The 24,863-nt window shown below is 39.0% G+C and overlaps 1 protein-coding gene and 1 long non-coding RNA gene across 3 annotated transcripts; both read right to left on the bottom strand.

The window, feature by feature from the left end:
• Positions 1 to 1,317: 1,317 nt before the first annotated feature.
• Positions 1,318 to 24,595, bottom strand: LOC141913919 (uncharacterized). 2 transcript variants are annotated; one of them, XM_074805137.1, is made up of 11 exons: positions 24,530 to 24,595; positions 12,521 to 12,582; positions 11,495 to 11,600; positions 10,695 to 10,801; positions 9,640 to 9,753; positions 7,707 to 7,863; positions 6,439 to 6,618; positions 6,253 to 6,338; positions 5,116 to 5,229; positions 4,187 to 4,288; positions 1,318 to 2,703 (listed from the first exon to the last, which is right to left on the bottom strand). In XM_074805137.1, exons 1-11 carry the CDS (start codon positions 24,573 to 24,575, stop codon positions 2,656 to 2,658), a joined length of 1,122 nt encoding a protein of 373 aa, XP_074661238.1. In that variant the 5' UTR covers positions 24,576 to 24,595; the 3' UTR covers positions 1,318 to 2,655. The 2 variants fall into 2 exon arrangements, 1 of the variants encoding a protein (XP_074661238.1); XR_012620666.1 differs by lacking the exon at positions 1,318 to 2,703 and having other exon boundaries at positions 6,240 to 6,338.
• On the bottom strand, positions 21,762 to 22,872 carry LOC141913938 (uncharacterized). Its single transcript, XR_012620674.1, has 3 exons — positions 22,856 to 22,872; positions 21,943 to 22,050; positions 21,762 to 21,790 (listed from the first exon to the last, which is right to left on the bottom strand). It is a non-coding gene; the product is annotated as an uncharacterized LOC141913938 (long non-coding RNA).
• Positions 24,596 to 24,863: the final 268 nt, after the last annotated feature.

Raw genomic sequence — 24,863 nt, 5'->3', positions numbered from 1 at the left:
TTTGACGGGGCCGTACCTAAAATTTGATTTTTTTTTTTTGGGGGGGGGGGGGGTTAGAGGATCCTGAAAAGGGACAGTTCACTCGGACGATATTTGCAAATGGGCCACGTTTCAGAAATTCCAGGAGGGAGGCATCTGCCACTCTTAGCCGGTTGTTGGAACTGTTTCAAAAAAACGAAAAAAAAACACATCCGTTATAAAAATGTGCGTTATAAAAATATGCGTTGCTGCTATTATCAACCTGCTGTCTCTATCATCCTATTCAGGCAATCGACAGATATCAACCATTTTTGCGAAACATTTTGTCCAGGTGTCACCGTCCTCCGTGGCAGTAACCCTGACATTTTTCTTTTTAGTGAGCTAGAAACCGATAATCTAACGTAAAAAAAATTGGCCGTAGCACCAGCTGTGATGGTTAATAAGATCATTGCTGTTTTGTTTCGCAGAAATAATTCCACGCGTTAAGTGTTTTAATGTCACTGTTCGGGGGCCACTTACTGAAAGGATGTTGAAACATAAATCAGTGTTTAAATACCGCGGTATACAAAGGTCAGTTACTGAAAGGTTGTTTAATATAAACCAGTGTTTAAATACCGCGGTACAGAGGTCAGTTACTGAAAGGTTGTTTAATATAAACCAGTGTTTAAATACCGCGGTACAGAGGTCAGTTACTGAAAGGTTGTTTAATATAAACCAGTGTTTAAATACCGCGGTACAAGGGTCAGTTACTGAAAGGTTGTTTAATATAAACCAGTGTTTAAATACCGCGGTACAGAGGTCAGTTACTGAAAGGTTGTTTAATATAAACCAGTGTTTAAATACCGCGGTACAAGGGTCAGTTACTGAAAGGTTGTTTAATGTAAACCAGTGTTTAAATACCGCGGTACAGGGGTCAGTTACTGAAAGGGTGTTTAATGTAAACCAGTGTTTAAATACCACGGTACAGGGGTCAGTTACTGAAAGGTTGTTTAATGTAAACCAGTGTTTAAATACCACGCTACAGGGGTCAGTTACTGAAAGGTTGTTTAATGTAAACCAGTGTTTAAATACCACGGTACAAGGGTCAGTTACTGAAAGGTTGTTTAATGTAAACCAGTGTTTAAATACCGCGGTGCAGGGGTCAGTTACTGAAAGGGTGTATGTGCCATTCAATCCCCCAATAATTTGTTTGTTATTAGGATAAGAAACTGCAGCCCCGACAGTAGCGAGTGAGTAAGTATAAATGAAACCTATAGACGAACTTAATTCGTTAAAAAGACTAAATTAACTTTATTAATCATCGTTTAATTTAATCAACGATTCCGAATACAATATATATACAATATATATTATCCGTTTAAATCAACATGCACAAAAATTAAACGTTTAATTACTACAAACATTGACTAGTTTGAGAAAATCGTACCCGATAAAATTGCGATCATTGCAATATTGATAAATGCATGATTTTGTAAAATAAATAAACAATCTTGGTTAGATAAAGCGCGTGGTTGAATGCAGTAACACTACTCCATCATATAGTAATAATAGACTGCGGGTATTGTTTTGTAGCCTGGACCTTGAACCCCCAGATATTCAGTATTCCCAGGAATTATCATCACTTCACACGTGTTCAGAGCTTCGCATTTTGATTCAGAAAGAACAACATACACTATCAATAGACAAATTTCAAATAAGACATTCTATCAGGACACTTTTTCAAATTAGATTTAACTATCATTGCACTTTTAAAAAGTGATCGTCCATACTTCGCATATGTGTTCACGATTTCAAACGAAACCGATTTTAAATCGTGAACCTAAAAACACAATGCACATTTTCGGGAAATTTTTGAATTGTGATTGACCACGCTTAACATCAGTTCGAGACTTCGCGTGAGACTTTTTTCCGTCACATTTTCGCACGACGCGTTCAGCAGCACTTCATTCTCTAGTGAACAACGAACTTTTAGAAAAAGAAATCGATCATGCAGACCTCACACTTTTCGATTATAATCTGCAAGCGTCAAAGCATTTGATCTTACTTAAATTTCATTAAATGTTGGAAGTTTTTCCTTCTGGGTGCTTGGAGACCTATGGGACACAGGCCCCTTTTGGTTTTTCAAGCACGTTGCCGCGTATATATGTAACTTTCGTATGAACGCGTATGTATGCGTTCAAAACGTCTGAGACATATTTCAATGAATATTTCAATAAAATCGAACTGTAAACACCAGACATAAGACACGTTGTCGGCACACTTATATCACAAGCTCGTCGTGCAAGTCTTAAAATGCAACGATAATGAATATTCCGAGGGTCGGTTCCAGGCTGCAGATATATATACCAGCAAAAATTCCGAGAGACTATGTACAAATTTGACCGTCTCAGTCAGTGCATATAAGACATATAAAGCTATCGACCCGATCAGCGCGGCCGCGGCGTGTTGACTGTTTTAACCATAAGTTACGAATAAACCATCGTCGTCGATAATAGCACAGCCTTCGTGCGGAATTTTCCATTAGCGCGTTGGGAATGTGTAAGAAACAAAAAACTCTTTAGAAACTATATCAATACTTCTCGGTTGATATGCATAGCTGTGTTTTTCCTTTTTTTTGCTGCTGCGTATTGTCGTTGCGCTCGATCTGACGGTGGGTCCGACCTCGATCGTCGGTGTTCACGCGGTCTTCGGGAATATTCCCAACTCGACGTAGTCGTCCAGAACCTGAAATATCGAGCATAACGACACATCGAGAAATCGTCGACGCATCTAAACAGAACTTTTCGTCTTAAAAACAACGGTTTGATCTATATGTAATGTAATGAAGAATAGTCGGTAGTATTTGGGCTGCTGTAAATATTGCACAGAATCAGGGAACTCGATTGCGTTGGGCAGCTGTAAATATATTTCACCGAGTTGAGAATCAGGGAACGAACTCGGTAGCGTTGTGACTGTTGTAAATATATTTCACCGAGTTGACAATCAGGGAACTCGGTAGCGTTGTGACTGCTGAAAATATATTTCACCGAGTTGACAATCAGGGAACGAACTCGGTAGCGTTGTGACTGTTGTAAATATATTTCACCGAGTTGACAATCAGGGAACTCGGTAGCGTTGTGACTGCTGAAAATATATTTCACCGAGTTGACAATCAGGGAACGAACTCGGTAGCGTTGTGACTGTTGTAAATATATTTCACCGAGTTGAGAATCAGGGAACTCGGTAGCGTTGTGACTGTTGTAAATATATTTCACCGAGTTGACAATCAGGGAACTCGGTAGCGTTGTGACTGCTGAAAATATATTTCACCGAGTTGACAATCAGGGAACGAACTCGGTAGCGTTGTGACTGTTGTAAATATATTTCACCGAGTTGACAATCAGGGAACTCGGTAGCGTTGTGACTGCTGTAAATATATTTCACCGATTTGACAATCAGGGAACTCGGTAGCGTTGTGACTGCTGTAAATATATTTCACCGAGTTGAGAATCAGGAAACGAACTCGGTAGCGTTGTGACTGCTGTAAATATATTTCACCGAGTTGACAATCAGGGAACTCGGTAGCGTTCAAATATTTCAACGATTTGAGTTTCACGGAACTCGGTAGCGTTGGACTGCCGTAAATCAAAGTTCAAAGCTGCGTATGAAGTTTGAACCATAAACAGCGCCGTTGAACATTGTTTCACAGTGGAGGAAAGGGCGTTATACAAACTAAATAATCATTATTAGGCCAAAAAAATTGATACCTTGTTTCTCCGCTATGCTGTGCTTAAATGTTGACCCGGCCGCCTATCTACCCTATACATTACTTTTTTTTAAATCGTGATCAATTTCACCATAACAGACCCGGCCGCTATAGAAATGAACTGTTTATAAATTTTATCATATTTTACAAAAATGACCCGGCCGCTGCGGAGAAACAAGCAATCATTTTTGTTTAGCCTTAAATTAAAATATTTCACGAGTTCGGAATCTGGGAACTTGGTAGTGTTCGAAATTTTCACCGAGTCCAGAATCGAATCAGGGAAGTCGGTAGCGGGCTGGGACTGCTGTAAATATTTCACCGAGTTGACAGTCAGGGAACTCGGTTGACCATCTTAGTTCTGCCAATCTGAAAACTTAGGACTAGCCATGATACCATTTTTCATTCAATTCGTAAATGCCCTTATCAAATAAACCCGTACGTATAGACGCATTTTATATGTACCTGTTGCAAGGCCTCTTTAGTTAGTACCGGGTATTTGTAAACGAAGCCAGTTCCCTCGATCTTACTGCCGTCCATGTTCACGTGTTTATTGTACAACAATTCCTGCGTAAAGAAGTAGAGCAAAGTTAAACAGAAAAGTATCACTGATCGAATGTTGGATCATAACGCGTCGAATTGCAGAAAAAAATCGGCAAAGAAAGACTAAGAGAGAGATAGAGAGTAGCACGTTTCGACTGAATTCTATGAGCCATTTTCAAAACTAAGAGAGTAGTGACGTTTAGACTGAATTCTATAAGCCAATTTCAAAACTAAGAGAGTAGTGACGTTTAGACTGAATTCTATGAGCCATTTTCAAAACAAAGAGAGTAGTGACGTTTAGATTCAATTTTATGAACTATTTTCAAAACTAAGAGAGTAGTGACGTTTAGACTGAATTCTATGAGCCATTTTCAAAACAAAGAGAGTAGTGACGTTTAGATTCAATTTTATGAACTATTTTCAAAACTAAGAGAGTAGTGACGTTTAGACTCAATTCTATGAGCCATTTTTAAAATTAAGAGAGTTGTGGCGTTGAGACTGAATTCTATGAGCCATTTTCAAAACTAAGAGGTAGTGGCGTTGAGACTGAATTCTATGAGCCATTTTCAAAACTAAGAGGTAGTGGCGTTGAGACTCAATTCTATGAGCCATTTTCAAAACTAAGAGAGAAGTTACGTTTAGACTCAATTCTATGAACCATTTTCATAAGTAAGAGAGTAGTGACGTTTATACTCAATTCTACGAGTCATTAACGAAAGAGAGAGGCAATGGGTTGCAGGGTCCCGGCAGCGCAAACGATGGATATAAACAATATTCAGTGATGCTGTTATTTTTTGCTTGCATATGTTCCAATTATTACCGGGACGTTGATATGGATAAGTAAATATTACCTGATCTAAATACGGGTTCAGAGGGGAATTATCTATTCCCGATGACCGACACATCGATGCCCAAGGAGCCATATGTTTACTGTTGATGTCCGCCACTACGTTTTGCATATTCAACTGAAGAAAAAAATGACCAGCGAATGCTATCGTCTTAACTAACTGAAGAAGTATGCAATAGGTTGTTAGTGAGGTCCTTCCCAAGCAGCTGTAGAAGGAAACTGGGTTTATAGTAGTTAGGCTAAGGTGTGAACTTTTTAGCACTCTTGTCAGGCAAAAGTGACGAGAAATCCGTCAAAACTAAGCGTTTTCTTAGGCACTTTTAGAAATTATTTTTCTGGAAAGTATCCAGACTTCCAAGAGTGAGCTCATTTAAGCATTTTGGAGACTCGCTACAAACCGTAGGAGAGCAGCGAGTGGACCAGACACAATTGGTTCTCGGGGAACCGCCTCTCGGCACGGCTGTAGCGGGAGAGCAGCGAGTAGAACAGACGCAATTGGTTCTCGGGGAACCGCCTCTCGGCACGGCTGTAGCGGGAGAGCGGCGAGTAGAACAGACGCAATTGGTTCTCGGGGAACCGCCTCTCGGCACGGCTGTAGCGGGAGAGCAGCGAGTAGAACAGACGCAATTGGTTCTCGGGGAACCGCCTCTCGGCACGGCTGTAGCGGGAGAGCGGCGAGTAGAACAGACGCAATTGGTTCTCGGGGAACCCCCTCTCGGCACGGCTGTAGCGGGAGAGCAGCGAGTAGAACAGACGCAATTGGTTCTCGGGGAACCGCCTCTCGGCACGGCTGTAGCGGGAGAGCAGCGAGTAGAACAGACGCAATTGGTTCTCGGGGAACCGCCTCTCGGCACGGCTGTAGCGGGAGAGCAGCGAGTAGAACAGACGCAATTGGTTCTCGAGGAACCCCCTCTCCGCACGGCTGTAGCGGGAGAACAGCGAGTAGAACATACGCAATAGGTTCTCGGGGAACCCCCTCTCCTCACAGCTGTAGCGGGAGAACAGCGAGTAGAACATACGCAATAGGTTCTCGGGGAACCCCTTTCCTCACAGCTATAGCGGGGATTAAGCAGCTATTAGAACACACCACAGGACCCACAACTCGTTGCCTGAACGATGAATACATACTGTTTTGCCTTACCCGAGCCATGTTAGACACGACTGTGCCGGCGTAATCGTACTGTATACGGAATATACTAGATATCAGTTCATTAATGACGCCCTGAGCTGAAAAGAAAATAGAAGAAAAATATCTTAAATCTTCTATATCGAACTATTGAAACTGATAGTACCACCGAAAAAAATCGCTCAAAATAACGTCACATACTCGTGCAGTTTTTGTCGACCAGATTAAACACGTGACCGCTATCGCCGTGGTAGCACAGGTGATAGATGGCGCTGCACACGTCTCGAACGTCGACGGTGTTCATGCGAAGATCCTTCGTCCAGAGTAAGTTCATCTTTTCGCCCAACTCTTTGTAAACGGCGCCGATTATCAAACGTGGAGCTGAAAATTAAATAAAATACCGCTGTTTAAATGGCACGGCATAGGGGTCAGTTACCGAAAGGTTGTTTAAAGTAAACCAGTGTTTAAATACCACGGTACAGGGGTCAGTTACCGAAAGGTTGTTTAATGTAAACCAGTGTTTAAATACCGCGGTACAGGGGTCAGTTACCGAAAGGTTGTTTGATGTAAACCAGTGTTTAAATACCTCGGTACAGGGGTCAGTTCCTGAAATGTTGCTTAATGTAAACCAGTGTTTAAATACTGGTACAGGGGTCAGTTACTGAAAGGTTGTTTAATGTAAACCAGTGTTTAAATACCGCGGTACAGGGGTCAGTTACCGAAAGGTTGTTTAATGTAAATCAGTGTTTAAATACCGCGGTACAGGGGTCAATTACTGAAAGGTTGTTTAATGTAAACCAGTTTTTAAATACCGCAGTGCAGGCGTCAGTTACTGAAAGCTTGTTTAATGTAAACCAGTGTTTAAATACCGCGGTGCAGGGGTCAGTTACTGGAAGGTTGTTTAATGTAAACCAGTGTTTAAATACCGCGGTACAGGGGTCAGTTACTGAAAGGTTGTTTAATGTAAACCAGTGTTTAAATACCGCGGTACAGGGGTCAGTTACCGAAAGGTTGTTTGATGTAAACCAGTGTTTAAATACCTCGGTACAGGGGTCAGTTCCTGAAATGTTGCTTAATGTAAACCAGTGTTTAAATACTGGTACAGGGGTCAGTTACTGAATGGTTGTTTAATGTAAACCAGTGTTTAAATACCGCGGTACAGGGGTCAGTTACCGAAAGGTTGTTTAATGTAAACCAGTGTTTAAATACCGCGGTACAGGGGTCAGTTACCGAAAGGTTGTTTAATGTAAACCAGTGTTTAAATACAGCGGTACAGGGGTCAGTTACTGAAAGGTTGTTTAATGTAAACCAGTGTTTAAATACCGCGGTGCAGGGGTCAGTTACTGAAAGGTTGTTTAATGTAAACCAGTGTTTAAACACCGCGGTACTGGGGTCAGTTACTTAAAGGTTGTTTAATGTTACCGAGGCTTAACCAGTTTATTATAAGTGGTTGCGTTTTTTGTGCTTACTAAGTCCGAGCCGGTCCCCAATTCCGTAAACGATCGCCGGACGGATGATCACGTAGTTCAAGCCATCGATTTTGCGAAGAGCCTCCTCGACCTTCAGCTTGTATTTAGCTGCGAGCGTCCACGGTGACAGGTGGGGCGTCTCCTCGGTGACCGGGTGCTGAAAAACAAAACAGAAAACTAAACCGAACTGACACGTACGGCAGAGCATTACGGCCACATGAACATTTTTTTTTAAAGTAAATATTTCGAGTTTCGAAATCTCGACTTGAAAAAAAATCACGTTCACGTTGCCGCAATGTTCTTCCGTAGACAGGACATCGTAGGATTGATCGCATGAAAAGTAATCACTCGATAAGCTCTAGAGTCTTTGTTCATAATTTCTGCCGAGTAATGTTAAACGTTACTTTAATCATTTTTCTTTCGTGTTCGTTATTATTGCGGGATCCTCTATAAACTACACTCGTTTACAAAAGCTTATGAGGAGGGTACGGCCTTTATGGTAGGTCAAAGCGACTAACATGAGACTCTACCTAGATCCTCGCTCGCCAGGGTTTGATTGCGCACACCAAATTCATCGGTCGATTACATAGCCGATACAGATTCCCGCTCAGCGCCCAAGCGAGGATGACGACTCTACAGACTATATGTCATTACGAGTAGTGTTGCTGCGGAGAAGAATTTTGGCCCTTGAAATATTGTGCGGTAGTCAATAATTGTTTTAACTAATGCAACGGGTATCAACGGGAGTGAAAATATTTATAGGGGGCCAAACGGAGGCAGACAAAAATTGCAGCCAATCAGTAATCAGGAATTCTCGTTATAGACTCTCACCGCATCAAAACGATTTTACGGTACCGTGTCTTTAGAAGCCCAGTTAGTAAAGATCAAGGCTTTTGCACCTGATGAGTCGGGAGTTGGAGTCCCGCGTGTCGCCGCATACATTTTGTTCGGACCTCCGATAATTCCCTGTCTTTCCAGGTACGGGTTTTCACAGCGCATGTGGCATCCACGTTATCAAAAGGCCGAATAAAAAAAGTAATGTTTCAAGAGCTGCCCAAGGTTTCCAGTAGCAATAACAGTACCCCCATTTCGGGGACGCAAAAATACTTATATCCTTTTAGTAAGATATAGTGTGAAAAAGTGTCGACGCCGCCAAGATTTAAGTTTATGTAAGTTGCTGCTACACTGAACACGACGGTGTTTTACTTGTCTAACGAATACAATTATCGGGCGGTAAATAGCTGGTCGCATCGAGCCAGTTTTCAAACTTTTATCAGACTTCACTCCTCGCGAACATCGACGAGCTTCGGAAAAAAGCTAGTCGGCGATACAACGGAAAAAGGCGACGCTGCCGATATGCGTGCTTCGCGCTTCTACCGATAGCTGGCGCCACCGTCTCCCAGTTAATACTGACGACAACAAGTGATGGATATTTATATACTTTTTCGTGCCCTGTGTATAATGAAGGGTATTTCTAATGGTCACATTTCATCTCGCCGTTCGTCCCTTGTATTCGAAAGGCACTTGTTTGTTGAAGTCCCGAATGATTATGATTACGGATATAATCCCGATTAATTTTTTTGCTCAATTCACCTAAAGAATTTGCAGTTTTTTGCACGAAACTCTTATTAAAAAATTGCATTTGTCTAATGAATGCTTGCTCTCATTAGTAGATAGGCCTAGTAGTCTAAATTGGTTTCTGTGTGATTTCTGTTTGTTCGTGTAAATAAGTTTATTATCTAATTGAATTTGCAAATTTTCTACAGACTTATAATATCTGTAAATTTTGCGTCGTCCCTTTAATACTTGGATTGGGTTTGAGAGTAAAATAAATAAATTTGAAAAAATAATAATCACGATAGCGAAATTTTGATCCAATTCAAGCGCTGATATAACAATAACAAGTTTTAACCAAATTTTAACCACGACTTACCTTGTCCGAAGAATGCATTTGCGCAGTCGATAGCTCGACGAAACGGCTTACTCGGCATCGCGCGGCCGCACGCGCGCAGTTCAGGCTCAACTTCAATATACCTTCATCGTACACCTGAAAAGACGCGAAAGAAAACAAGCGCCGACGATCAGTTTTAGAAAGTGCGCTGATGAAATGTCTGATGTCAGGTGTTTCTAGTTCGATTAGAAATGTCTCGTGTGAAGCACTGAACACATGTGAAATGTGGACCGATCAGTTTTCGAAAGTGCACTGATAAACCGTCTAATGTCCGGTGTTTGCAGTTCATTTTCAAATAAAAATGTCCTAGGTGAAGCACTGAAAGCATGTGAAGCGTGGACGATCAGTTTTTGAAAGTGTACTGATGAAGGACCATTGTCAGGTGTTTGCGGTTCATTTTTAATTAGAAACGTCTCGCGGGTGAAGTACTGAACATAATACGCGAAGTGTGGACGATCAGTTTAAGAAAGTGTGTCGATAAAAAGGCACTAATAAGCCACTATAACGAATGTAACTAAATATCGACGATGGATAAAACAATTTCATTTTTACATAGGATACAACATGACACAAAGCTAAAAAGTATCTACCTTGTTTTTCATTTATGCTGAGCTTGAATGTAGACCTGGGTCCAGTTCCACAGTTCTGAGTTAGGATTTAACCCTGGGTTAAAACATTGAAAATGAACGAACTTTAACTCAGAGTTTACTCTAACTCACAACTGTGGAACTGGGTCCTGGCCGGCCACCTATCTTCCCTACACATTATTTTAAATCTTGATCAAGCTAACTACATGTTATAATTATAGATAGTTATTTAGATAACATACCCGACAGTTAAATGAACTCATTACAAATTTCCCCTTTTTTGCAGTTTACAAAATAGCCCGGCAGCAGCGGAAAAACAAGGTGTCATTATTTAGTCTCACACCAAACAAAAAGGAAATGACACTTAAATTGAATTGAACGAAGATTTGAAGAAAATGAAAGGCCTATGCTTCTTGTAAGTGATTATCATCTTTCTTTTTGACAACTTACGGCGCCTGTTTGGCCGTATTTCGTTTCGGTAGCTAAATTGACCACGAAATCGACGGGGCGTTTGTCGTTTTCATCGGTGACCTGGTCGAACAGCGCGTCCACCGAGTCTAAAGAGGGTGAAAACAAAAGACGAACAAAAAATAACAAAACGAAAACAAATAAAGAACAACAAAAAAAAAATCTTACACTAATAATCACACGAATTTTACCAGTCTCAACTATACCGCGGTAAGAGACAAGAGTCTACTGTATTTCACAAACTCTTTTTAGTATTTGACACCAACTCGGGTTGGAATTTTACCAGTCTAAACTTGACCGCAGTAAGACACAGGGTTTACTGTATTCCGCTAACTCTTACTCAGTATTTGCCACCAACTCAGGGTAGAATTTTACCAGTCTCAACTTTACCGCAGTAAGAGACAGAGTCTACTGTATTTCACAAACTCTTACTCAGTATTAGACACCAGCTCGGGGTAGAATTTTACCAGTCCCAAGAGACACAGTCTACTGTATTTCACAAACACTTATTCAGTATTTAACACCGATTCGGAGTGAATTTGTTTGGTCTCGTCTTAACTGCAGTAAGAGAGTAATTATCTTCGGGATCTTTTAAAAACTTTACCGAGTCAGCCCGAATGGGTTTTTTGTAAACCATGAACTCGGATCCGGGATTGACACCTACTCTTTTTTGTAATTCCAGTGGCAAAAATTTTACCAATTCTTATTGAATGGTAGAATTGTAGGATTTTATCATCTGGGCAAATCATTTGCGACTATAACGACCATTCGTCTTTACTTACTCGGATTGATGAGGTTGACCTGTTTGAACGTTACTTTCGCGAACGCCTCCTTGTGAGCTGTATTGAGCCAGGCCAGTACAGGGGGCACTCTGTCGACTACGTATATCTGAAATTTACAATGAAAACACGTGATGCGGGTGACGATTAGCAGCGAATATAACCGCCATCATTTTACGTCGTCAAATCTACGATGTTTGGCGTTCGTAATATCATTCGATAGAATCAAATAATAGAAATTGATTTTCAATTAAAATGCCTCAGTTGAAGTACTAAACACATTAGTGGTTTTGTCCGATGTGCCTACTGATGTGGCTGCCCAATGTTACGCCACAGGGGCCAGTTCCATGGTTAAGACTTAAGTCCAAAAGTGGTCTCAAACCTTAAGACTGGTCTTAAGTTGTTAGAATGGCTATATAACTAAGTTGGTCTTAGACTGGTCTTAAGTCTAAGCCCTGACTATGGAACCGGTTAAGTGTGGACGATCATTCGTTGTTAAGTGTGCTGACAAAAATATCTTTCCGATGTGTTCGCAGATCATTCTCAAAAAGGGTGGTGTCTGCGTGTTCAATTCCTCTGAAAAGAACGAACGCTGATAAAAATGTCTAATATCTGGTGTTTTGTAGCCTACATTATAGAAATCCTGACCAGGTCGTGTGTAGGCGTTGGCGATCGCGGATTTGAAGGATGGCGGTAAAGGTATTTTCTTCTATCTTGATATATGGTGATTTATCCGAATTAAAATCGATCATTTCGATTCATTGATCAAATCTGATTATATCAGAATTTCGTATCCATTGCAAACCTACAATACCCGCCGGGAACGAAACAGGTGGTTTGAACGATAAAGATATTTAAAGATGGAATAATAGCCTAACTCTGACGTTGAGAACGGATAGGCCTAATAAGTATATAAAACCCACCAGGCGTAAACAAAATCTGAAAGTTTAAGGACGAAATGTATTACTCGAGAATTAATAAAAGCAATCGAGTGACCATCCTCAGGTGTCTACCTCTTCTTACGCTTACCTTATCGGATAAATCGTTCGCGAGCAGATGATGAACTAAATTGCGCCCGATAAAACCAACGCCTAGAAAACAAGGGCAAACATCTTTTAATAAGAAATGACTACACGGCGAAAATCAACACCGGTTTAAGGCAATCTTGGTTAGGAGAGCAGTGTAAGGTCATCTAAATTCTTTAGATTCTTTAGGCCAGTCCAAGGCTACCTTGGTGAGATTTAAGACCGGGCTAAGGTTATCTAAAGTTATCTTAGTGAGATTCAAGACCAGTCTAAGGTTATCTTTTTTAGGTTTAAGACCGGGCTAAGATTATCTAAGGTTATCTTAGTGAGATGTAAGACCAGTCTAAGGTTATCTTTGTTAGATTTAAGACCGGGCTAAGATTATCTAAGGTTATCTTAGTGAGATGTAAGACCAGTCTAAGGTTATCTTTGTTAGATTTAAGACCGGGCTAAGATTATCTAAGGTTATCTTCGTGAGATGTAAGACCAGGCTAAAGTTATCTTAGTGAGATTTAAGACCAGGCTTAGGCTATCTTAGTTAGATTTAAGACTGGGCTAAGGTTATCTAAGGTTATCTTAGTGAGATTTAAGACCAGCCTTAACTAAGTGAGATTAAAGACCAGGTTAAGGCTATCTTAGAGAGATTTAAGACCAGGCTAAAGTTATCTTAGTGAGATTTAAGACCAGGCTTAGGTTATCTTTGTTAGATTTAAGACCGGGCTCAGATTATCTAAGGTTATCTTAGTGAGATGTAAGACCTGTCTAAGGTTATCTTTGTTAGATTTAAGACCGGGCTAAGATTATCTAAGGTTATCTTAGTGAGATGTAAGACCAGGCTAAGATTAACTAAGTGAGATTAAAGACCAGGTTAAGGCTATCTTAGTGAGATTTAAGACCAGGCTAAAGTTATCTTAGTGAGATTTAAGACCAGGCTTAGGCTATCTTAGTTTGATTTAAGACTGGGCTAAGGTTATCTAAGGTTATCTTAGTGAGATTTAAGACCAGTCTAAGGTTATCTTAGTTAGATTTAAGACTGGGCTAAGGTTATCTAAGGTTATCTTAGTGAGATTTAAGACCAGTCTAAGGTTATCTTAGTGAGATTTAAGACCAGGCTTAGGTTATCTTAGTTAGATTCAAGACAGTTCTAACGGTCTAAGGTTATCTAAAGTTATCTTAGTGAGATTTAAGACCAGGCTAAGGTTATCTTAGTTAGATTTAAGACTTGGCCAAGGTTATCTAAGGTTATCTTAGTGAGATTTAAGACCAGGCTAAGGCTATCTTAGTTAGATTCAAGACAGTTCTAACGGTCTAAGGTTATCTAAAGTTATCTTAGTGAGATTTAAGACCAGGCTAAGGTTATCTTAGTTAGATTTAAGACCAGGCTAAGGTTATCTTAGTGATATTTAAGACCAGGCTTAGGTAATCTTAGTGAGATTTAAGACCAGGCTAAGGTTATCTTAGTGATATTTAAGACCAGGCTTAGGTAATCTTAGTGAGATTTAAGACCAGGCTAAGGTTATCTTAGTGATATTTAAGACCAGGCTTAGGTAATCTTAGTGAGATTTAAGACCAGGCTAAGGTTATCTTAGTGAGATTTAAGACCAGGCTAAGGTTATCTTAGTGAGATTTAAGACCAGGCTTAGGTTATCTTAGTGATATTTAAGACCAGGCTTAGGTAATCTTAGTGAGATTTAAGACCAGGCTAAGGTTATCTTAGTGAGATTTAAGACCAGGCTAAGGTTATCTTAGTGAGATTTAAGACCAGGCTAAGGTCATCTTAGTGAGATTTAAGACCAGGCTTAGGTTATCTTAGTGATATTTAAGACCAGGCTAAGGCTGTCTTAGTTAGATTCAAGACCAGTCTAACGGTCTAAGGTTAGCCTATCTTAGATTCTGCATTCAAGACCGGACTAAGGCTATCATACTTAGTTTTAAGACCAGTCTAGGCGATCTTAGAAATCGGGGGGGGGGGGGGAATGGATCCCCAATGATGCATTTAGATCTCGTGATGAACACCTAGGCCGATGAAGCCAATTGTATAGCCTACAGCATCATTCTCGTGGTAGCCTGAATGATTGATTGATGTAGGCCTACAGGTTTTGCACTGTTTATGTACAAGACAATCTAGGGTAAAACAAGGCCATACCCTGTAATAGCAAATGTTTCAATGAATACAAATTGAAAGAGGGTTGTGTACAATAATATGTACAATAGTAACTCCAGCAAGGCCGCAAAATGAGTAATCATACTACTCAATGTACCATATCAGTTACATGAACTAAAGTCCACGTTTTTATGGAGGCCTTGTAGGCCTACATACCGGTACAATATCTAAAAACTACCATGCCATTTATGCAGGTTAAAAATACTGAAACGAACATTTACTAATCCTGTGCCTTACCGGTACTGGTAGGCCTACTGAATTGCATTCCTTGCGTAGGCCTATATTGTTTTGATATTGGCCTAGGCCTATTTTTGTTTCTATTTATTTAGGCCTATACCTGAACCGGTGCTACATTTTTACCATCATTTGCTCTAACAGTAGGCTACATTTGTATCCTAAATTTTATCACGATCACATAAATGCGCAGTCTATGAAATATATTTGTCTGGACGTCTGGCCAATCTTAAATGTTAGTAATCCCTGCCGATGGACTCGTTTAGGCCTAATGTCTATTTATTAATGTATGAGACCTGTTTTTTCGCGATATCTTGCTTAGTATTTGTAGTACATACCTCATTTAGGTCTTATCGTGACCACAAAAGTCGCGGACGACATATGAATATCCGATATTTTATTCGTTTATCACCGTTTAGAAGGATTGGTAAGAAGTGTAGGAAATCGCATCTTAAATCGGCGAAAACAACCGCCATGTTCGTCTTTTTCCGGCTCATGCATATGCTAATGAGCGTTTTTAGTCATGTGATCTGGGCGAGTTTATTTTTTGCGGGTTGGTTAGGTTATGCAAACACGTGTGGCTAGCTACCATTTTGCCGCCAACTCTGAGTCTGAAGAACTCCCGAACTCTCGTAAAATGCCGTTTTTTTTAGTCGGGATTGGCAAGAAATCACTTTTGTACGTCTTAGACTGAAGCGTAAGCGTGAGTACAATTACCACGTAGTGTTATTTAAGATGATTCGCTTTTTGTAAAGAAATTGGTAACGCTTTGAAAAACCGCACATATCTTCGATCCCGTAGCATGGATGGATGATGAAGGGAACCAACCGCACCGCGCTCTCCTCGTGTGCGCGGCGCGGGGGGAGGTACACAACGCCTAATGTTGCTCTCTGTCGGAAATGCTCAATAAGGTAAGTCATGGACAGTAACCCTTCATTCAGCTAGTTCGAAATGAATTAAAGACCTAATGCGCAGTTGCTTTTTTTAGTTGAACTGAATTTTTGGGAAGAGAGTTCATGGTCCGTCCCGCAGTTTTCATCAATCATGGCTGAATATGTAGGTAGTTGGAAAGGAAAGTAGGACATGGACATGGAGTGGAGGTAGATCAAACTTTTTATTTACACAATAACTAGTCCACATATAAGTCGTACTTGTTGGACCCAATCAAATTTATTGAACTTACCCGATGTACGGCTTATAGATAAGTTGAATATTTTCGATTTTTATGAAATTTACTTAGTTTAAAAACCGGACCAATGGCAATGCATACTGAAAAAGCAATTTCTGCGAGTTTCACTGAATACCATTCACTGTCCTACCGGTTTTCAAACTAATCCTATTGGATTGTTCATGTAACATTTTAATTTCAGAGTGTGTTCAAGGAGCTTTGCAAGATTACCCAACATTGTTGAATGGTTTTTGGTCTGTCAGATAATTCAAATGCGCATGACATTGAACGTGGTCAAGAAATTGCTGCAAATCGAAGGATCTATACTTCTTGGTTTATTCGGTGTACGCGACAAATCATCCACTCGGTAGATTTAAACCAGGATACAGAATATGACGAAGCAAATTTGTGGTCTCAACGAATGCAGTTAATCATCCTAAGTCTAATCGGTAATTTATAGCCTGCTTGGCTGAATGCAATTCCGGCTTATTCTGTTTTACCGGGAGTTAATCGGGTCAATTTTGAGGTCTAAATCCTGAGTTCTGTACAGATGGTTCCGTTTGCATTTTTATTGAAATTTCTGTAGTACACCTTCGGTAGGGTTCTGTCAAACAGGTTTTTGATCAATGGATGTGTTTCATCAGTTTAGTAAAAAGGGAAAAAGGTTTATCTTCGAGACGTGTAGATACCCATTTTCAGCCACAATACAAACAATAATAACATAATATAATATTTAATTAACGTTGAACTGTATTGACAGATTACAGACAAGATAACATAGATACATAGAGGTTTGCACTATTTACAATTACATTATTTTTTCATGAACATTAAGCATTACAGTGTACGCAATTGCACTTAGGCCACACCAAAAGAAAACCCTGTTTCTCGGGCCCGACCGACCCGATATTTCCCCATTTCAAATAATCATTTTCAGAATAAAATATAATCGCCTACCGACCCTTTTTCAAAATTTTAGGTCAAATAACTCTTTTCAAAAATATATATGTGGCCGACCGAACTCCTTTCTCGTAGATATTTTTTTACCAAATTATTATGTCGGCACAGATCAGCATCATAAAAACATTTTATTATATCGGATTTAAGATTTGATTCTGGAAATGGCGCAGCCATGCTCAGACAATAGTAGATAAAAACCGACAATAAAAAGAAAAACTATCAACTTAATTCTATGAGCCATTTTCAAAAACTGATTTAGTTTTTGAAAATTGCTCATAGAATTGAGTTGAAACGTTAAGCTACCAGATAGTTTTTCTTTTTATTGTGGGTTTTTATCTACTATTGATATTGGACAGCCACTTGTCTATGGAAACCAAAATGCTCAGACAACTTTGATGGCGACTTTGGATTATCCTTTTATTATTGTAGTCTACTAGCTGTTAATCATATTCCTGACTAAAAATTTAGTCCAGTAAAAATTATTTACGGCAACCTACCCACTGATAGAAGAATGAATGATATTTTTTTTCTATAAAAAGTAAAAAAAATGTCCTGCCTACCTACCCATTTTGGTGATTGCCCTGCCCAAGGAAATTTCACTTAAAAACAAATGTGTAAACATGGCTAATTATGGCGAACAACAATTGTCGCCACTTGGCCGTATCGAATATTTACGGGTCAGATAAAAACAAGAGCCCCAAGGGGCACTCAGACTAGTCAATACCTAATAATTAACACAATAGCATATCAAGGTCATCCATCCGATTTGAGAAAAAGCTTTTTTCCCCGGACTTGGCACAATTTTCTATGATATTTTCTGTGGTGCAATTAAAAGTATTCCTCCCAAAAATCAAATGAAGTAAAGATTTCGCAGAAATCTATATTGAAATAAAATTTTAGATCTTAAAATAAAACCCGGAAGTAAAACAGTTGAAATTACCGCGGGTTCACGTGAACACCTGCTGATTTCTGCGGCGAAGCCAATCATAGAGGAGTCTTTGCTTTCTGATTGGCTTTTTAAAACAGATATTATTACGATCAGATTTTCGTGAAAAAGCTCATAAATTTTAACGAGGCCCTTTTTCAAAATTCAGCTAGTTTGGAGAATGGGTAATGCTTTAATGAGTGATTTGTATGAATATATGCTCAGTTGCACAGTCAAAGAGCCTTCGTTCTGGAAACAATGTCATTTAAATTCGATACTTAGAAATAAACCAGTTTAGATGATATATACATGTACATCAAATGATTGAAGTAAATGAATTTCTAAGATATGATTGGATAATTTACGGTTCCAAAAAGTACATTGATTTGCATAGAATATCTTCACATCTTTTGCATTTGAAATTTTCTGAATCATGATTGGTTAAACAAGAAACATGGAACCAGCGATCACACATACTACAAGCTACCCATTCAACCAGCTGATCATCTCCACAATCATCCTTCTCTCCACACACCGCACAAACCTCATTCTCGCTCTCATCTCCCTCACTAGACATATTTCCATCTTTCTCACTGTCATCTTCCGCACCCTGATTCTCTCTCTCATTTTCTCTCTCATCCTCACTCTCATCACTATCATTCAGATTTATTACAATATGATTAGTTTCAAAATTTTTTACTAGATTGTCTGATAATTTGTCCTTAATCCATAATTCGTTTTCGATTTTCTTCACATGATCCTCGTAGTTTCTCCAATTTTCCGCCGTGACTTGTTCTCTCCCTTCAATGATTAGCTTTTCCACATCCTTCAGTTTATTTGTTGTGTTTTTTTTCTTTGCATATGCTTTAATCTGGTGCCAAACCATTTCAATTGGGTTGAGCTCGCAATGTTTGACTGGTAATATCAGTAGCTCGTGTCCAGAATCGAGAATCAGCTGCTCTGATTTGTAAAGTTTATTTGGTGACTGAGTTTGACATAGTTTAACAAGTTGTTGTTTGTTTAGATTTTGGTCGTATGTCACTTTTTTCTTTTCCAACCATCTCTGAAAAATTAAATTTTATTTTAAAATTAAAATTAAAATTTAATGTTATTAGCATCATAAGCATACCAAATAGATACTTCATTCCTTGAACCTGTATGGCACTGTAAGGGGTCATTCATTTATTACGTATGCATTCGGGGAGGGGTCAGTGCAATTGCGTTCTGTGATGCTTAGTGTATATGACAAAAATGGCCGATTTTGCGTACAGAGGGGAGGGGGGTTGAAAAATTCAAATTTTATGCGTACGTAATAAATGAATGATCCCAAAATGGGTAGGTAGGTAGGACATTTATTTTCTGTATAGAAAAAAAATATCGGTTATTCTTCTATCAGTGGGTAGGTCGCCGTAAATAGTTTTTACTGGACTAAATTTTTAGTCAGGAATATGATAATTATATTTTATTCTGAAAATGATTATTTGAAATGACGAAATATCAGGTCGGTCGGGCCCGAGAAACAGGGTTTTCTTTTGGTGTGGCCTAATGCAATGGTTTTCTGAGATGTTTTCTGAGACATGGGGTTTCCCTTGGTTTAAATCTTATATGATGGAATTTATTATTTTGAAACCAGTTTTGAAAAAGTGATTTCATAAATTCTGATGAGCATTTATATATATATATATATATATATATATATATATATATATATATATATATATATATATATATATATATAAAATTATAATATGTCTTTAAATTGAATTTGTGAAAACAATTTTTCAAAACTGGCCATCTAGGTTTTTTAATACCTTGATCTCTTCTTTACTCTGTGAGCTTTTTGGAGCCTGACTTTCCTTTACTAAGCAGAGATGATATGACGCTTGGTCCATGACTATAAGGGAAGGTTCCTCTAATGCTGGAATCAATTGGTCCTCGAGCCATGTTTCGAATATGTCTCCTGAAAAGCACATAGAATATGATTAGTTTCGAAATTGATGATTGATGTAGGCTGTAGGCGATCAGCATTTTTCATACGACTATTAGAGAGTGATATTTTTGATGGGTATACTTTTTTGAGATATCAGTTGTCACACAATCAGAGCAATTTATGCTATGGAGGGGCTGGCTGCTCAAAGGTTGTTTTAAATCAACTTTTGAGCAACCGGCCCCTGGGCCTAGTTTCACAAAAGTTTCACAGTTTGAGTCTAACTCAAACTTCATGTTTTCAACGAGGACAATAATTCAAACTTAACCAATAGGACCCTTACCAGATATTTACCACCAAAACTGACTGAGCTAGGCAATCTGATATGCTCTGAAGCCAAGTTGAAATAGACATTAATATGGATATTGAAAACAAAGACTTAATAATATTTACCATCCATTTGGTGATGATAATCTCCAGAACCATTTTTCGCTTCAAAAACTAGGTTTGCACCTGGCACAAAGCCATTTCGACTTCCTGCATCTAAAATGATTAGGCGTGCACCTTTACCATTTTGCTCTACTCGTCCGCAATCCTTACATGGTGGATGGGAAAAGTTGGTCATTCCTTTTTCCCAATTTTCTGTCCATTCGCCTGTTGAAGATAATAGTGATTCCAGGTTTAAAAACAGGTAACATACAATGTACTTTGTCTTAGCAGAGATAAGATGCATGTGAAAAATATGGGGAAAAAATTTCTGAAAACTTAACTTTTGTATGAAAATTTTTTTTCGAACATTTTTGCCTGGTAATTTCTTTATACAGTCAACCCCGATATACCGCCCTCCCGCAGTATATCGTGGGGGTTGACTGTAGTTTTACTTGTAGGCTGTATATGTTCTTCTATCTGTGGGCTCTAATGCTAAGTTATTCTACTATTCAACACCCCCTGGTGACCATATAGAATAACTAAGGCTAAAAAAAAATTGATACCTTGTTTCTCCGCTCTGCTGAGCTTAAATGTTGACCCGGCCGGCCGCCTATCTACTCTATACATTACTTTTTTAAAAATCGTGATCAATTTTACCATAACAGACCCGGCCGCTATAGAAATGAACTGTTTATAAATTTTATCATATTTTACTAAAATGACCCGGCCGCTGCGGAGAAACAAGGTATCATTTTTGTTTAGCCTAATGTCCTTAAAACTCACCAAAATCATTGAAGATGTCATGAGCTACAACTTTGTAATTGATTGTGGTAACAAAATATGCATAGGTACAAATATAATATAGAAATAATAAGTTATTGTATTATTCAACGCCCCCTGGTGGCCACATGCAAAAACCAATGACCTTGAAACTCACCAAAATCATAGAACACGTTATGGGCTACAACTTTCCAATTGAATATAGTAACACAATAATGCTTAGGTATCAATTTAATGTGGAAAAACTTTTTCCTACCTACGAATGAGTACTGATGACACCAAGATGGCCGCCAATTGGCTGATCAAAAATACCTGTCTCAGGTATAAAACATCCCTTTCCAAAGAATGTCAATCAGCAATTGCAATGAGAAATGGCAAACCAGTAGGAAGCTACAGGACTCGGAATTCGGGCCAAAATTAACATTTTTGGGCACTTAAAAGGTCCTAGGACGGCCATCTTGAGTAAGGTTGACCCAATTTTTGTTATGCTGATGGGCCCTTGGTAGATTCAAATACAAAAATCTAACTTAGGCTTAGTGTTTTAAAGTTTCACCTTGCATTGTATCTCTTGAATTTATCCACGTTTCATCCAAATATACGATCTGTTTGTTCTCCTGTCTAGCTTTTTTTATTTTCCGTAGATAGTTTCTTCTTTGGCGTACAATGTCGGGTCTTTCATGACTAAAGCTGAAAGAAGATACAATGATTTTAGATATTGATCAATTTGACACATCAATCTTAGGGCATACTGGAAGGGAACAGGGATAATCACTATACAAAGGCCTATGAAACATCAGATAATTAATCAAAATTATCGGATATAAAACTGTTTTGCCTACCGTTTTCCACTTTTCTTCAGCCACCTGAACCCAATTCTCCTTATCCATTTCCATATTGAAACTCTTTTCAAGTCAACTGATATTTTGTTTTTGATTCTCGCATATATTCTATAGAGATAAATACATAAATATGGAGATCAAATATTTCAAATCTGCTGTACCAAGATGGATGGTAAATTTATAGTTACATTTTTGTTGTTAGGCTAAACAAAAATGATACCTTGTTTCTCCGCAGCGGCCGGGTCATTTTTTGTAAAATATGATGAAATTTATAAACAGTTCATTTCTATAGCGGCCGGGTCTGTTATGGTAAAATTGATCACGATTTTAAAAAAAGTAATGTATAGGGTAGATAGGTGGCCGGCCGGGTCAACAAGCTCAGCAGAGCGGAGAAACAAGGTATCAATTTTTTTAGCCTTAATATCCATATTTGCACATCCCTCTCAGAAGGGATCCGAAAATGATGGCATCAAGACTGCTGCAGTATGAAATCCAGCTTGACTAGCCCTAGTGCACAGCTTTGCTGAAAACTTGCTTACCAATTATCAGATAACCTGATCACTTAGGGATCATTCATTTATTACGTACGCATAAAATTTGAATTTTTCAACCCCCCTCCCCTCTGTACGCAAAATCGGCCATTTTTTTCATATACACTAAGCATCACAGAACGCAATTGCACTGACCCCTCCCCGAATGCATACGTAATAAATGAATGACCCCTTAGGCAAATTTTGCGGATAATTATAGTTGAGATAACTTGGACAATGGACATTGATAAGCTAATGATGAGCAATGCTTATGTATCCGGGCTACTCTGGCTGGATTTTTGGCTGTGGCGATCTCTTGAAGCAATCATGTTGGAATCATTGTCAGGGAGGATGTGTTTTGTCTGGCAGTTGTTGATTCTTACCCATCTATTGTAATGTATTTCTTATCTCTGGTCATATCATGAATTTCTCTTCGGATTATATCTTGATCAAATTGGTCTAGTTCTATAGATGGACGTCCGGTTTTACTAGGTTCAGTTACTGAAGACTTTTTTTCTGAAAATCCATTGAAAATTGACTTCAAGTTCATTTATCGAACCAGCAGGGTTTGCAAAAAAGAGTAAGGCTAAAAAAAATTGATACCTTGTTTCTCCGCTCTGCTGAGCTTAAATGTTGACCCGGCCGGCCGCCTATCTACCCTATACATTACTTTTTTTTAAATCGTGATCAATTTTACCATAACATACCGGCCGCTATAGAAATGAACTGTTTATAAATTTTATCATATTTTACTAAAATGACCCGGCTGCTGCGGAGAAACAAGGTATCATTTTTTTTAGCCTAACTAAAAAGTTTGTAGGCCTATTGTATGATTTTCTATAGGCCTGAATGTAGAAAACCGGTCTTTAATAATATGTTTTGAAACATGTCTTTTTAATCAAGATTTTTTTTTGTAATAGGCCTATGAAAAATAATTACCTTTGTATTTTTGAAGTGTATATAGTTTATTACTTAAAATGAAATTTATAACAGGCTTTCTCTAGGCCTAAATAATTATATGAAAAATAAAGTGTTTTTAATTGATATGATTTCCATCAGTTCTCTTCAAATCAATGTTTTTGTTTTTGTGTAGTGAGAGATCCTTCAGCTCGTGGCTAATTATAATAGTAAATAAACAACGCATGACTTCCTTCTATGACATACCGTAATTCCTCTTAATCGACTCTGTGGATACTTTTTTCTTGAGAGCGGCCCGAATTCTTTCGTAGGTGTTGTTGTTTGGGATATTTCGGCCTGTCCTCTCTTCTCGACGTAGGTGTGATGTGAATAGATTTATGATTTCCCATTGTGGTTTTGAAAAGCTCATTGTGTTGCGCGTTCGTTTGTACGTGTTTACTATTAAGCGATTAACCTGAATGCATATGCATAAGCGCACTATTGCAACACTGTGATTCGTTGAGCATTAATTAAATTCAAAAGCTACCACCCCTACGCAGAAATTCCGCATCATAGCGCATGCGCACATGAGCCGGAAAAAGACGAACATGGCGGTTGTTTTCGCCGATTTAAGATGCGATTTCCTACACTTCTTACCAATCCTTCTAAACGGTGATTAACGGATAAAATATCGGATATTCATATGTCGTCCGCGACTTTTGTGGTCACGATAAGACCTAAATGAGGTATGTACTACAAATACTAAGCAAGATATCGCAAAAAAACAGGTCTCATACATTAATAAATAGACATTAGTATTAGTTGTATATACATTCTAACCTATTCGATAGGCAAAGCAATACTCAGCCTGCGGTTTTCCGGTACGGAACTTGAACGTATTAAGGAAGGTCAACAAACAAATCGCCCTCACTATAAATACGTGCTATAGCCAGGCACAATAAAGATACACACCCATCATCAACAACACGGGACAGGTAGGAATTAGGATAAGGATTGGATTGAATTGAATTGGTGGGATTATTCTACACGCAATTAGACGCTGAGCAATGCATGACGCGTGACAACCGGCGATTGAATAGTCATTCAACCTGCGTCATAGTCTTCCACAAGTTGTCGTGTCGGAATACCGACTAAATTACCTCCTAATATCAGAAACGATGGTTTTTCGACGTCGCGATCCACCATTCTTCGTTCCGGGGGTTTCCTCACTCTGCTGGCAAGTGTATGACGTCGGGGATTGCCGTGACGCGCTCGTGAATGGCGTATAGGGATTACCCGACCTGGCTCGAGCCGATAACGTCACCGATCAAAGGATTCCCTCGCATAGGGATTCCCTCGTCCTCGCTTCCCAGTGGATGATTCGTGTTGGAGCCTAGGATTTTCTGATTTCGAAAGCGTGTGCATTTCAAAGTTATTTTCGGGAAAACGATATTGAACCAAATTTTTCTTAGGAATCTTGGTTTGCCTTTAAGA

Source organism: Tubulanus polymorphus, chromosome 12, assembly GCF_964204645.1.
Source record: "Tubulanus polymorphus chromosome 12, tnTubPoly1.2, whole genome shotgun sequence".
Classification (NCBI taxonomy): domain Eukaryota; kingdom Metazoa; phylum Nemertea; class Palaeonemertea; order Tubulaniformes; family Tubulanidae; genus Tubulanus; species Tubulanus polymorphus.
This window is presented reverse-complemented; position numbering and strand designations above follow the sequence as displayed.

What these genes read in the sequence shown, in the direction of transcription:
- LOC141913919 (XM_074805137.1), bottom strand. Translation starts at nt 24,575, where the DNA reads ATGGTGGATCGCGACGTCGAAAAACCATCGTTTCTGATATTAGGAG. An exon ending in ATCGTTTCTGATATTAGGAG is followed by an intron (nt 12,583 to 24,529) that starts GTAATTTAGTCG and finishes CTTGTTTTCTAG; the next exon opens with GCGTTGGTTTTATCGGGCGC. An exon ending in GGTCGACAAAAACTGCACGA is followed by an intron (nt 6,339 to 6,438) that starts GTATGTGACGTT and finishes TTTTCTTTTCAG; the next exon opens with CTCAGGGCGTCATTAATGAA.